Source organism: Artibeus jamaicensis, unplaced genomic scaffold, assembly GCF_021234435.1.
Source record: "Artibeus jamaicensis isolate MK-2021 breed Jamaican fruit bat unplaced genomic scaffold, CSHL_Jam_final contig_1998, whole genome shotgun sequence".
In the NCBI taxonomy this organism is placed as follows: domain Eukaryota; kingdom Metazoa; phylum Chordata; class Mammalia; order Chiroptera; family Phyllostomidae; genus Artibeus; species Artibeus jamaicensis.
In genome coordinates this window covers 3,826,104-3,840,320 of record NW_026521407.1, presented here as the reverse complement: position 1 = coordinate 3,840,320, position 14,217 = coordinate 3,826,104, and the positions used below count along the sequence as shown (strand labels likewise).

At 50.9% G+C, this 14,217-nt stretch overlaps 1 protein-coding gene across 9 annotated transcripts; it reads right to left on the bottom strand.

Annotated features, from left to right (window-relative positions):
- Window positions 1-3,879: 3,879 nt before the first annotated feature.
- Window positions 3,880-12,853, bottom strand: RSAD1 (radical S-adenosyl methionine domain containing 1). Of its 9 annotated transcripts, none has more exons than XR_008389819.1 (11): window positions 12,585-12,853; window positions 12,046-12,179; window positions 11,733-11,937; window positions 9,028-9,393; window positions 8,763-8,826; window positions 8,180-8,327; window positions 7,905-7,959; window positions 7,089-7,192; window positions 6,769-6,906; window positions 6,133-6,219; window positions 3,880-5,646 (listed from the first exon to the last, which is right to left on the bottom strand). XR_008389819.1 is itself a non-coding variant. In XM_037129634.2 (10 exons), exons 1-9 carry the CDS (start codon window positions 12,717-12,719, stop codon window positions 6,789-6,791), a joined length of 1,329 nt encoding a protein of 442 aa, XP_036985529.2. In that variant the 5' UTR covers window positions 12,720-12,853; the 3' UTR covers window positions 3,880-6,219; window positions 6,769-6,788. The 9 variants fall into 9 exon arrangements, 5 of the variants coding, with proteins under 5 accessions (XP_036985529.2, XP_053511789.1, XP_053511793.1 ...); XR_008389820.1 differs by having other exon boundaries at window positions 3,880-5,070; XR_008389821.1 differs by having other exon boundaries at window positions 3,880-4,735.
- Window positions 12,854-14,217: the final 1,364 nt, after the last annotated feature.

The window sequence follows — 14,217 nt, the reverse complement described above, 5'->3', positions numbered from 1 at the left end:
GCACACTGGCTTCAGTGGACACAGAGGCCAAGGGCGGCCGCCGTCCTCTCGCTCACCACTCCGAGAGCCCAGCACAGGAAGAAAGCTCAGACACAGGCTGGAGGTTCTGAGACGTGTCTGACCTCCCTGAAGACCATCCACGAGTGCAGGTTCCTGGACACAGGGATTTACCGTAGATCTGAGCGGGGATGTCCAGAAGCGCGCCTGTGATGGAGGCCCGGGGGGCCGCGATGCAGAGCCAGGCCTGGGAGCCTGGGGCTGGTCCCACCCCTTCACTCAGCAGCCAAGAGAACTAGATCTCAGATGGGGGCAGGTGTCCTGCCTGCAGTCATACAGGGAGGGAGTGGCAGAGTGGACATTCGAGCCAGTGGGCCGGGCTGCTGCCCTTGGACTATGTCTCCTGGGAGAAGAAAGCCAACCAGAAAGGTGACCAAATCTTTGGAGCTCAGAACAGATGGAAAAGTCACAAGCCAAAAGATGGATGTGCTATATAAATATTTGAAATTTCTAAAAAATTCACCTCCAAAAAAGTAAAAATCCATTAACGATAAAAAGTATAGCATAGTGGAAGCAATACTTGCAGCAAGTAAGAGGAAGAGTCAGTACCTGTAACATCTATCTCTCCTCTCCATCCATCCATCCACTTCATTCAAGTTAATTAAAAAATCATCAAGGCTTTAATTGTCTAAAGAGTTTAAATGTGCACACAATGCAATTATTTATAAACAAATATTTAATTGAGAATGCTTAATCTGGTTGGTGCACTTTAAAATGTAAATTAAAACAAGGTACCATTTATACATTAGACTTTTTCTAAACTCAACTTTTACATGTGTACCTGTGTGTACACTGCAGAAAAGGCCTGGGAAGGATACATACAGTGGCGGAGCTGTCTGATTGCCTCAATATCTCTTCTCCCCGCTTTCAATGAACCATCCCTTCTACTGTGGGAGATTGGCGTGGGGGAAAGCAGCAACGTGCTCAGTTTAAAACTACACTTCCCAGCCTCCCCTATGGAAAAAGGTGGCCAATTAGAAGCAAGGTGATGTCAAGGGGCAGGGGGACTTTGGAGGAAGCTCTTTAGGTGGGGCTGATTTACTGGGGAAAAACCTGCTGTTGCCCCTCCAGCCTTTCTCCTTCCTACTGCCTGGAATGCAGACATGATGGTTGGACCCCCAGGGACCTCGTTAGCCCAGAAGGAGACCTCAGGGATGGAAGCTGTAAACTAAGGATGTGGAACATAAAGATTGGAAGTCTGGGTTCTTCTTGACCAATGAGCACAGGACCACCCTGCTAAAGCACCTAAAATGCTTTGCCCAGACTTCTGTGTGGGACAAATGTAAATTTATTTGTTTAAACCTATGTTACTTTGATTTCGTCAGAGGCAGTGAAGCCTAAACTTAGCTGACACCTCAAACCTCTGAGGAAGTGGAACTCTTCTTTCACTTTCCTTCCTATGCTGTGGTATTGCCTACATGTATTTTCAGTACTTTTTACAATAAGAATGTATTGGGGTATTATTTGTAGGAGCCTCTGTTTTGGAGCCCCAGAGAACTCAAGGTGAGTGCCAGCCCCACCACTTCCTAGCTACGTGACCTTGAGCCATCATTTTCTCTGAGCCTGTTTTTGTCATCTGCAAAATGGGCGTGATAATAATAGAACCGATGTCATTGGGTTGTTGTGGAGCTTACTTGAGCTAATGCAGACAGCACTCTGGGTACGTGCCTGGCCTACAGCAATTACTGTTTGTGCTACAATATGCTGGCCCATGGGCGCCGGTGGTGGCAGAACCAATTAGAGAAGCCCAGGGCGTGTTGTTGAATGGAGGGGGGGGAAAAACCCCAACCAGGTTGCAAAACTGGAACATAAGTATGATCCCTTTTGTGAAAAATTATTTTTATTTCTACATCTATATGTATATTTATGCATCAAGAGATGTCTGGAGGAATGGTTATCCAAATGTTAGTAATGGTAATTTCCAGGTAGGGGAATCTTTCTCTTTTCTAGATATAGTTGTAAAAGAGAAAAACACATTATAATTTTTGAGCAGGAAAATAAAAAAAAAAGAAAAACCCTTTGTTACACAATATTACAAGTCACACCCAGAATGATGAAAGCATTCATGCCCTTTGACCCCGCTATCTCACTCTGGGGAACCAATCTGAGGAAATAGCTCCAGTGAAGGAAGATGCTATAGCCATAAAAACAGGCACTGCAGCATTATTTATAATAGAGGAAAATGGGGACCCACTTAAGCGACTTACATTAGGGTAATAATCATTAAATTACTCACTCATTGGAACACTGTGCAACGATTTAAATGAGAAAGATGATGGCCATGTAACAACCTGGAAAATCGTTTACGGCAGGAGGAGAGGCAGAGTGGGCAGAACGCAGAACGAGCTCTGTGCCAGGAGCACTAATGGGCAAAGACCCTGCACGCATTTGGACGAGGACTGGGAGGGAACACGAGCAGAGGAAAACAGTTGAATTTGTAGGGGACACCGATTGTGAGTGATTTTCTTTTCATTTAGAATTCTAATGTTTCTGTAATGTTGTTTGTGCAATAAAAAGAAATTGGCTTAAAAAATCTCCGCAAGGAAAAGAAGGGGGAGCAGGGAGAGAAAAATAGAAGGGAGATCTGGGACCCTGCCAGAAGGGGGGGGTCTGGGTGAGAGAGATTCAGAGGCAACACACCAGCAAATACTTCGAGTCCAGTCTTCTACGTGGTGGCCGCAGAGTTTGCATCCCCTTTGCTCTCTGACTTGAGGGATCGGATGGACAAAATAATTGCCAAAGTTAGGGAAGCCGTGTGTTAGCTCATGATGAAGCTAGGAGTGCTCTTCCGGTTGCAATCTCTTGGAAAAATGGATTGTGCTTGCTACTGACAAAAGTTTTAGAGAATCAAGAACACTAGCAAGCTAGCAAGAGGGTGAGCTACTTCCTGGAGGGCAGTTTGCTATTGCGCACCCAACCAAAGGGGGTGTGTGTCCTTAATCAGCAACCCCCACTTCTTGGGATTTATCCTGAACCTAAGGAGGTGCTTGAGCCACTGCATAAAAATATTTACATATGGTGTTCATCACAGAGTTTGTAAAAATAAAAAAAATTAAACCCTGTTTCACCAAGAAGGAATTGGTAAATTTTGCCATAACCATGCCGTGGTACCTTATGAAGCTACACTAAAAAAATGGTATTTAGGTGGGGGGAGGGGAGTGCAAGGGAACTAAAAGGTAATGTAAAAATAAATTACAGTGAAAAAAATTAAAATAAAATAAAAATAGGATGTAGAGATAAATTTGACATGAAAGGATGCCCACCACATATTATCTAGAACAAGAAGGCCCCAAAGAAAGATGTGTATTAACCTCATTTTTGTGAGACCGTATAGCTAAATATGTTCATTTGCACATAAGAATTTTTGCTCATCCACCAGAATCTTAACAGTGGTTAATCTTTGAATGGTGGGATTACAAATTGTATCAGTCAGTTTAGCCTCAGTTATGCTGCAATAACAAAGACCCTCGGAATCTACTGGTTTACAACAGTGAATGTGAAGGTCTCACCCCTGCTCGTGGCTCTCTGGTTGACTGCCCCTCTGCCCAGCATCTTTACTCTAGGACCCAGGCTGACCATATCTGAACATCGCAGTCTCTGTGGCATAGAGAGAAGACGGTGGACCCCTTACTGGCTCTCACAGGCAGTGCACACAAGTGAGTCTCTTGGTCCTTCCCAGATTCAACAAGGCCCCCACAGGCCCTCAGGAAGGAGCCCTGGAGGAAGGGTGCTAAGCATTTTGAACGATAATACAATCTACTACACAAATCATCCTTGTCTTAGTCCGTTTGCACTGCTGTAACAAAAATACCATAGACTGGGTGGCTTAAACAACAAACATTTATTTCTCGCAGTTCTAGAGCCTAGGAAGTACAAGAGCAAGGTGCCGAGAGATTCGGTGTTTTCACTCTGTGTCCTCACATGAGGTGAGGGACCTCTCTGAGGTCTTTTTTAAAAAGGGCACTAATCCCATTCATGAAGGCTCCATCCTCATGACCTAATCACTGGCCAAAGCTCCACCTCCCAGTACATCAGCTTGGGGGGAAGGTTTCCACCTACGAATTCTGGGGAGCACAAACATTCGGTCTACAGCAACTTTATTAAGTCCTTCTCTTCGCAGAATGCAGTTCTGTCCCAGGAAGTGGATGGTCTCACAGAGATGGGACACAGGGGTTTCCCTGCTCGAGCCTCTTCAGGAGAGAAAACACAGGCGCCGAGTCTGAGCTGCCCAGCACCAGGCCGAAATGGCAGCTTCAAGCCTGAGGCATAGGCAACAGAGAGAGGATTTTGCCTGGTTTTAGAGAGAGGTCAAGTCCACCTGAACCCACAGTGAGTATAATGGTGTAACAGAAAGGTCTGGATGCCAAGAACTTGAGTCAAGTTAGAGCCCCTTTGAATGTAGAATGAACATTACAATTGCTGTCCTGCCTACTGCACGTGGCTTGGCAGGGGGTGGGGGGGTGCTCAATCTTGGCTCTAGAATTGTTAGTGCTCTTGCAGGAGGAAGGTTTGCTCCTTCAAGCTGTGACCACGCACTCGGTGTATTACATTTTCCCAATTCCTCTCATCACCGGAGTAGCTCGAGTCCCCTCTTTTAATTGTGTTCCTGAGCGTTTTAGTAGGACAGGTGAAAGACAACAACTGAAGTCTCAGTACGTAGGATCCTTTGGAGGATGAGCTGTGGAAGAAGGCCAGAATGCAGAGGGAAGTAGCCGTGTAGCTCTGTCCCCCTCATCCCTCCTGACCCCGGCCTCTCAGGGTGGAAGGCAGACAATGATTAGAGCCATTTATGAAGCCTTTAAAAATTAGATTCCTGGGCCCTGATGGGTGTGGCTCAGTTGGTTGGGCATTGTCCCACAAAGTGAAAGGTCACCAGTTCGACTCCAGGTCAGGGCACATGTTTGGGTTGTGGGTTTGGCCCTCAGTAGGGGTGCATAGGAGAAGCAATCAATTGATGTTTCTTGCTCGTATTGACCATTCTCTCCCTCTTTTTCTCCCTCCCTTCCCCTCTCCCTAAAAACAAATAAAATCTTTAAAGAAAAAAATTAGATTCCTGGGCTCCGCCTCCAGGAGATTCTGATTCACCTGCAGAGAGTGGACCAGGCTGAGTCCCAGAAGCTGGTACATACCACCCCCACCTGGCCCTGGCTCCAGACCAGGCAGTCAGCACAGGCCCAGTGAGCAGGGAGCCTGGGTGTCTCAGGTGGCACGAGCCCTGGCCGCTGGGTGAAACCCGAGCGGGCCCAGGTTATCTGATGGCGCACTTGCTCCAGCCCGTGCTCGCTTCTTGAATATCAAGATGAGGGGAAGGCTTGGGGACAGGCTGCCCTGAGCAGCACAGGCCACCCTGCGAGCGGCCCCAGGGCCAGAGGAGGTTGTAAGGAAAACATACTCCTTCTTTCCGCTCCCAGCCCCTCAGGACCAGACGTGTTGCAGCCATCCACAGTCCTCACGCTCATCCTTACTGATAACCCTGAAATCTAACTCTTTACACATCTGTCAGCGTGGAGGTGAGTTCCTCAAGGGCCGGGACGGGTCTTGTTCCCCTGTGCGCGCCCAGCACGGTGCCTGGCGCACCAGCAGCGCCTGCTGAATATTTCATGAATAAATGAGAGGTAGTAACACTTACTCCGTTACCTTGGGTCACAGAAGGACTGATATTCACACCCACTAGGCACCCGGGAAATGCACGTGCTCACTTCTAAGGGGCGGGAACCCCATCCACAGCAGCCCCACTGGCAGGTGTACTGAGTTACATTCGGTGTCATGGTGCCCTTAGATATGAGAAATTACGGAGACTTTCCACAGGAGAACGGCTTTCTCTCTCACGTAGACACGTACCCTGCGTACAATTTCTAGGTTAAGAGTATCAGCCCTTCCAAAGGGGAAGGCTCTTCTGATGTGGATAAATGCCGATTAAGGAAGGCAGCTGGAGTGACAGAGTCGGAAACTAACATTTTGCAACCCTCAAGCTCATCATTGATTTAGACAAGCATTACTGATAGATGCTGAACTCACTGGGTAAACAATTGTCAGGGAACAAGAAGACATCTCGGCCTAAACTAAGCTTCTTACCCCCAAACCAGGGTTCCACACTCCATGAAGAAGCCGGGACAAAGGAGAGGACCATCGTTAAGACAGGCTGCAGACCGTCTTATTAGGCTGTTTAAATAAAATCAGGTGATTTCTGTAAGTAAAAGGCCAGGGGAGAATTACCAGGCTCTGGGTCTTTTCTGGATCCTTCTCCCCTCTCCTTTTCCTGTGTGCCCCGCCCCCCACCTTCACTCTCTCAAGGAAAAGGCTGCAGGGAGAGGGTGTTGGGGGAGGAGACCCAGGAGGATCTGTGCGGCTCCTGATACCCCAGACAGATCCTCGTTGCCCTAAGAGATGGGGCAAGGCTTGCTCTGACCGCCCACCGTTCTCAGAGTCCAGCAGGCCCCTGTGCTGGATACACACAGGGCGGGTCAGCACACCTCAGACCCTTCTGTGCTGGGGGGGCTGGAAGCCTGAGAGCACAATTCCTCAGAGCCCCTTGCCAGCCAGGACTAGCTTTAAGGCCACTAGTGAGAGGCACCTGCTGCCAGTTCCCAGACCAGAAAGGCCCTCCCATCCACCTCACTGTAGGTGGTCCCCCTGAGGAAGCCAGGCCCAGAACTGAGACAGCGCCTGCAAGGGTAGACGTCTGAAGTGTCAGTGCGGCCCCAAGCCCACCTGGGATACAGGGACATCTGTCATCCTCCTGGCACAGGGGAGGGGGTTTTCTGCTGCCAGGCCTCTTGGAGCCGAGGCAGAAGTGTCAGCAGCAGAGAGTCCAGCACAGCCAGACCTTCCCAGGAACACCGGAGACCCCTGAAAACCAAGAGGCCTGCGCGTGTGAACGCATCGTCTTACCAACTTCAACGCCTACTGTCTGTTAGTGCCAACAGCACCCCCGGTCCCCTCCTCGTCGGTCTTCCCCACTTCTTCCGGGAGTGTGATCTGTAGCCAGGGCTTCCTGGGACTCCTAACCACCCCCCTCACCGCCAACACACCTGCGATCCAGGAGCAACAGGCCCTGCTCCAGCAGCGCGTCCACCTCCTCGCTTGCTCCAAACATGTCCCACAGGGTCAGCCGGGGCTCAAACTGCTGCCAGTGCTGGGGCAACAAGAAGGGTCAGAGGTACAGGGGCCACAGGGTAGGCAGCTGGTGGGGCTACCCCGGGCCACGTGTCCGGGGGTGTGGTGGGGGGTGAGGAAGGGTCCAGGACAGGGATCTCAGTCGGTGACTGTCACACACACCAGGCCCAGGCTGGCGGGTCAGCAGGGACATGGGCACCTTCACTCCACGTTCAGGCCGAAACCCAGCCCCCAGCAAGCCAGGACTCCTCTGGTTCCCCCCGACCCCCACACCGCCACCCCACCGCTCAGTGTATGGTTAGGGCTTTACAGCCCTGACTTCACCCAGAGCCACTCTACATTTGACTATCTACCCACCTTTTTTCAGTGCGACTTAAAAACCTGTGAAAACCCTTAATCTAGTCTCCTCCCCCACATAGCTGGGAAAACCGAAGCCCAGAGAGGTGAAAGGGTATGTGCCCAAGGTTGCAGCAGAAGGGACTAGACCCTGGGCCTCTGTGGCCCTGGTCTAGGATTCTCACCACTGCACCGCACTGCCTGTGGATTCTGCCCACCTGGCCTTGGCTGGACTAAATAAGGCCCACCCTCCAGCTGCCATCCCCAGAGGAACAGGAGGGGAAGAGGGTGTGTGTGTGTGTGTGTGTGTGTGTGTGTGTGTAAAGAGAGAGAGAGAAAGATGATTATGCACAGCTCAGGAGGAAGCAGTGTGCCAGAGCCCCCGGACCCCTTACCTGGTGAGTGATCCCCACATCTGTGCGTAGCCCCATTGCCAAAACTTCCTCCAGCCTGAAAGGGAAACCATCACAGGATCTTGGAGAAGAGACCTGTGCTTCTCCCCGTCTTCAAACCCTCTGCTGGGATGTGTGAATGGGGGGGCTTATGAGGATCATGCAGAATGGGGCATGGCAAGGCACGAAACAAACAGGTGCATGTGGAGGTGGTTCTTGGGGTGCAGGGGAGCACCAGGGTAACACTGGGGGAGAGTCCTGTGCCCTCAGATGCTCACAGCTCCAGGTTGCCCAGGGGGGAGCGCTTCCGGGTACCATGACCAAACAGCATCACCTCCTTCATCCAGTTGTCAGGTTCCAGGGTCTGGATCCGCGCCTCCCGGGCAAAGCCCCCGGCCCCCTGGGGTATAAACCGCCCATGGGCCCCTGGTAACATCAATGACCACACTCACTTCAACATTAGCTCATGCTGTGTGCCTGTCAGATGTTAGGTTAGTGGTTCCCAAGGGCGATCCCTGGGGCCAACAGCATCTAATACATTAGAAACATGAGTTCTTGGGCCCCCCCTCCCACCCTGCACAGTCAGAAATTCTGGAGGTAGGGCCACACCATCTGGGTTCTCACAAGCGCTCCAGGTAATTCTGACATGTGCTAAAGGCTGAGAACCACAGTGCCAGCCTGCCGTTATTAAGCACCTCGAAATACATACTCAATGGCTCTGAGGCACCCTTCCTTCCTCTGCCACACTTTAGTTATCAGGAAACAGAGGCTCGGAGAGATTAATAAATGGCTCAAGATCACGCAGCCATGACATTCCACTCCTGAGTCATTCATCCCTTCCATGGTTCACAGGGGACTCACCAGGCCCAACACCAATGTACTGACCACACTGCCAGTAGGTCCAATTGTGGGTACTAAGCGCCCCCTGTGGGGAGGGAGGGAATAGTCAATGCAGAGCAAAGCTGGTCACCCCGTTGCTGCTCAGGTAAGGGGCTCCTGGTTAGAATGTCCCCCTACCTCAGGCTTCAAAGCACCCACCAGAGACCCTTCTTCCCACGGGGCCACTTTCCCAGGTCACACTTTAGCCTGTCCACTCCTCACCTCAGCCATCGGCCCCAGGACTTACATTCCGGGCGAAGTTGGAGACCTCATACTGGCGGAAGCCAGCCTCCTGAAGAACTGCCCGTCCTTCCTGGTACATCTCAGCAGCGAGCTCGGGGTCTGGGGCTGGAAGGGCACCCTGCTGCACCTGGGTAAACAGGGCAGTGCCCCGCTCCAAGGACAACTGGTAGAGGGAGATGTGGTCGTCACAGTGGAGCAGCAGCTCCTCCAGCTGCCTGAGCCACGGCCCCACCTGCTGTGCCGGCAGCCCCAGCATCAGGTCGACAGACACACGCCCAGGGAACAGGCCCCGGGCCTCTGCCAGTGTCCGCAGAGCGTCGCCAGCGGAGTGTGTCCGCCCCAGCAGCTGGAGCTCAGTGTCATCCAGGGACTGTGGAGAGAGGGCCAGGAGTGAGCGCACAGGGCAGTTCAAGGGGACACAAAAACACCTGACTGACCCAACCGTGGACACAGACACAGGTGAAAATGCAGAGCAGGGCAGGCAGCTGGAAGGCAGACAGTCAAGCCGATATGAAGGGTGTACCATTCACCAAAGGGTGTCTACGTGCCAAGCATTTTTATGCGATGCCTGATTCATCCTCATAACCCCTCAACAGCAGTTCCATTTCACAGACAAGAACACTGACTTTCAGAGACGTTACGGAACCTGCCCAAGGGCATACGGTGGCAAAGGCAGACCTGAAATTTGGGACTGTCTGGCCCCAAAGCCAAGAGTCTTTTTTAACTTTACTTTTCATTTTGAAATATTTCAAATCTATAGAAAATTTGAAAAAAATATTTCAATGAGCACCTTCATCTAGATTCACCAACTAACATTTTGCTGCATTTGCTTTGTCTCTATAAATACACACATGTATTGATGTATAATGTTGAATCATACATCATACTAATAGTCGTATAAAATAGCACTGTCCAAAAGAACTTTCTGCAATGATGGACATGTCCTACCTCTGCACCATCCAATACAGTGGGGATTAACCACACATGGCTATTTAAATTTTAAGATAATTAAATTTAAATAATCACATTCCAAGTGTTTACTGGCACGCGGTCAGTATAGATATAGATAATTTTAATAGAATAGGGTGGCCACTGGCCACATTGGCAAACGGTTGTTTAATTTTTTTAAAAGATTTTATTTACTTTTAGAAAGCAGAAGGAAGGGAGAAATAGGTGGAAAGAAACATCAGTGAGTGGTTGCCTACGGTGCGCCCCCTACTGGTGACCTGGCCGGCAACCTAGGCATGTGCCCTAGACTTAGAATCGAACCAGCGACCCTTTGGTTCACAGGCCAGCACTTAATCCACTGAGCCACACCAGCAAGCGCTGGTTGTTTAAATTTAATGAACTTAAATATTATACCCTGTTACCCCTAACTACTTAAGTGTGCAGTTCCCAACAAGGACATTCTCTTACATAACCACATCCAATCACAGAGTTCAGGAAAGGTAACACGGATACGATGACATCATGCAACACATAGTCATATCCAAATCTGGTCAAGTCCCAGCCATGTCTACTGTAGTCACTTCCTCTTCCCACCGAACTCCAGGACCCCACCGGGGGTCACACGTTGCCCTGAGCGGTCAACGTCTCTCCAGTCCCCTTTAGTCTAGATCCTTAGCTTTTCTTTGTCTTTCATGACACTGGCATTTTTGAAGAACGAAGGCCAGATGTTTTTCAAAATGTCTCTTAATGAAGAAATTCTAGAGATGAGCAGATCTCTAGACACATCATTGTCTTCATAGTTAACAAATGGTTGGTGTGTACGGTACACTAAAAATTCGTTTGGAGGTTAGATCGGTCTCACGTTACCTGCTCTTACCACACACACAAAAAGTCTCAGCAGGTGGGTTTGCCTGAGGTTTCTTCACGACTAGACTCAAGAAATAGATGCATGTGGGGCCAGACCACCTCAGAAATGATGTGTCCCTTTCCGTATGTCCCGTCAGGGGCAGGCTCTGACCCCAGATTCTACGGTAAGCGGTACGTGTATTAGCAGTGGGGAAAGTAGTACTGGATATGAAAACACAAAGGGTCAGCCCGAGAGGAATATATTTCTGTCTACTTAAAAACCTTTAATGGCTTCCCTGTCACCACCGGGCCAAACCCAAACTCCCTAGTAGGTGCTGAAGGCTTCCTTATTTCCATTCTCTTTAGTCATAAGGAGTGACTCACAGCTCCCCCAAAACATGCAAGACTCTTCCACATCCTGTGTCTTTTCCTCCCACACCCTCTCCCCTGGTGAACTCACCTCCTCATTCAAACATCACCTCTCCAGGAAAGTTTTCATGATTTCATCAGACCGAGATGCCCTTCAGTCTGGACTCTGAAGGCCTCCCGTAGAGACCCCCTATACCACGCTGTAATGCCCTGACTACAGGTTTGCCTCCCCCTGTATCTCCAATCATGTAACAAATCTTTTTTGAGCGTGTGCTATGTGCCAAGCACTATGGTGGGTGCTTGGAATTCTGTGATGAACAGAAAGGCATGCATAATCCCTGCCTCCCAGAGCTTGTGGTGTAGCACAGAGGCAGACAATTACATAGTTACAAAAGTGTCACCAGACACTTTTCATTCAGTAAGCCCTGGCATTCTGGCACTACTAGGCCCTGGCACCCAGAAGGAGCTCAATAAATGAATGTAACCAGAGGAGAGACAGCACAGAAGGACTGGATGCCCTGGGACAGGGTGGATAAGATCGGTTACCTGGAGGCCAATGGACAACCTGTTGACTCCTGCTGCCCCAAATGCTGCCAGCCTAGAGGCTGGGGCAGAAGTGGGGTTGGCCTCCAACGTGACTTCAGAGTCTGCAGGCAGGTGAGTTGCCTGGGCCACTGCCTCTAGGACAGCAGCCACAGTGTGGGGGCTGGCCAGACTGGGAGTGCCCCCACCAAAGAACACAGACTCCACCCTGGGTAAAGAAGGTGGAGAGAATGAGACCTGGGTGAGCCCTTTGGGATGCCTGCAGCACCTGTCCCATCCACTCCCTCCAAGTCCTGCCTCTGGCCCCCATACCCACCGATGCACCCCGCTGAGCCGCAGCAGCGTCTGAGCCTCAGTCACCAGGCAGCTCCGCACAGCTGCCTCCTCCACCCCGCGGGGGATGTACTTATTGAAGTTGCAGTAACTGCAGCGCTTCTCGCAGTAGGGCCACTGGAGGCAAAGGGTGTTTGAAGGGAGAGAGAGGTGACTGCAGGCTGTCCTGGGTTCACTTCCAGGGCGCAGTCCCACACATCCCCATCCCCATTCCAGTTTTGTCAACAGTGCCTACGTCATCTGAGTCATACAACCCCCCAAGCCAGGTCGGACTGGTATTGTTATGCCCACTTCAATAATACAAAACTGAGCTCTGAAGGAAAATCACATGGTCAAGGGTCACTGAGCTGGTGAGCACCAGAGACTTCAGGTCCCTGGACCCAGACATTTCACTGTCGGGGCACCAGCTCCCGTCCAAGGCCTCGCCTGGGAGACGGGGGAAGTCGGCAGGTGGCAAGTCACTATGTAGGTTCTGGCCGGCGCGGCCGCGCCCCCGAACCTCTCTCCCTCCTTCCCACTCACGTGGACGTAAAGCGCCGCGCGCTGGCTCGGAGTCACAGGACTCAGCGATCTTCCCGCGCCCTCCGCTCGGCGGCGCCTCTGGGCCACTTTGGCTGCTGCCGCCCAGGCCCCAGCCCGGACCCCGGGAAGCGTCATGGTGCGCAATGCAGCGGGATAGCCTGTGCAACAAGCACGATCCGAGCCCGAGGCGCACTCAGAGTGCACGGTGTGCGCAGAGCTGAACAGGTTGGGTCGCCCCAGCGGAAGGAAGAGGGGCTGCGTGACCGAGCGGCGTCGGACGTCTTGCCCGGAGGACCCAGGACCTCGGGTCTACGGCGCCACCTGCCGGGCACCTGTGTGCTCACCGCAGTCACCCGTCCTTTCAGGTGGGGTGGTAAGCGGCCCGCCTTTGACACGTTGTCCCGAGGCGAGCTCCCTTACCCACCTAAGAATTCTTAGTTCGTTCAGTGAATTCCTTCACTTTTTATGTGCCTGGCAGAGAGCTGGGCACTGGGGACATAAGACCAGGTCACAATACAAGTGCATAAGATAGGAGAAGCAAATCAAGAAGAGACAACAGGCCACATATATTAATTCAGCACCTGCTGGACACCAAGACAGCCTGCTCTGTCCTGTGGGGCAGTGTGTTACAAGGGTCTTGGAGCCAGTATGGGAGGAGAGGACCCTTGGGCTGGATGTCGAAGGGGCAGGAACCCCCAGGAGAAGCCACTAGGCCAGGAGGTTAGGCTGTCGTCTCCTGGGTCTGATCACCCTCATATCTACAGTCGCTGGTGGGAGAGTCAGGGATGGGAACTGTGGGAGAAACAGAGTTCAGGTGGAGGGCTTGGAAAGCAGGCCCCTGAACAGTGCCATGAAGTTGAAAGATTACAGGCTTTTGGAGTCAGACAACCAGGTTCCAATTCGGGCTGACCTTCCTCAGGACACCAAGCGGCCCTGAGTTTCTGCGTCATTATTTGTGAAGTGTCCACTTGACAAGGTTGTTGGGAAGATTTCAAGAAAGTCCTTGACCCTTGGAGTATCCTAAACTTATGTTTGTTTTCTAACAAGCAAAGAGTCTGACCCGAGTGGCTCAGTGGGCTGGGCATGGTCCCTTTCAGCAAACTGAAATGATGTTGGTTGATTCGAAGTTAGGGCACATGCCTGGGTTGTGCGTCAAGCTCCCACTAGGGGGCGTGCGAGAAGCAACCAACGGATGTTTGCCTGCGCAAAGGGAGCAGACACCGACGGGGTGAGGATTGCAAGCAGGAAGAACTATTTTTATTTCTGGGGTCAAGTAACATTTCCTGGGCCTGCTTTATCTGGCTCTGCCCATCTGAGAAGCACAGGTTCAGTGGTGAAAAAAATAACAATTAAAATTGGGCTGCTTGAGGAGTTGGTGGGGGGACAAGAGAGTAGGAAGAGGGGGGATGATAGCTAAAGGGTATGGCGTTTCTCTTCTTTAAACATATGAAGAATTTTTTCCATCACCATTTATTCCCCCTATACCCTCTGCCACCTTCACTCACCCCTCACACCCTTGGAGTTTCTTTTCAGGGAGATGAAAATGCTTAAAATCAACTGTTATGCTAGTGGCACATACCTGTGAATATTCAAAAAGCCAATGAATTTTATTGTTTTAAAATTTATTGTACAT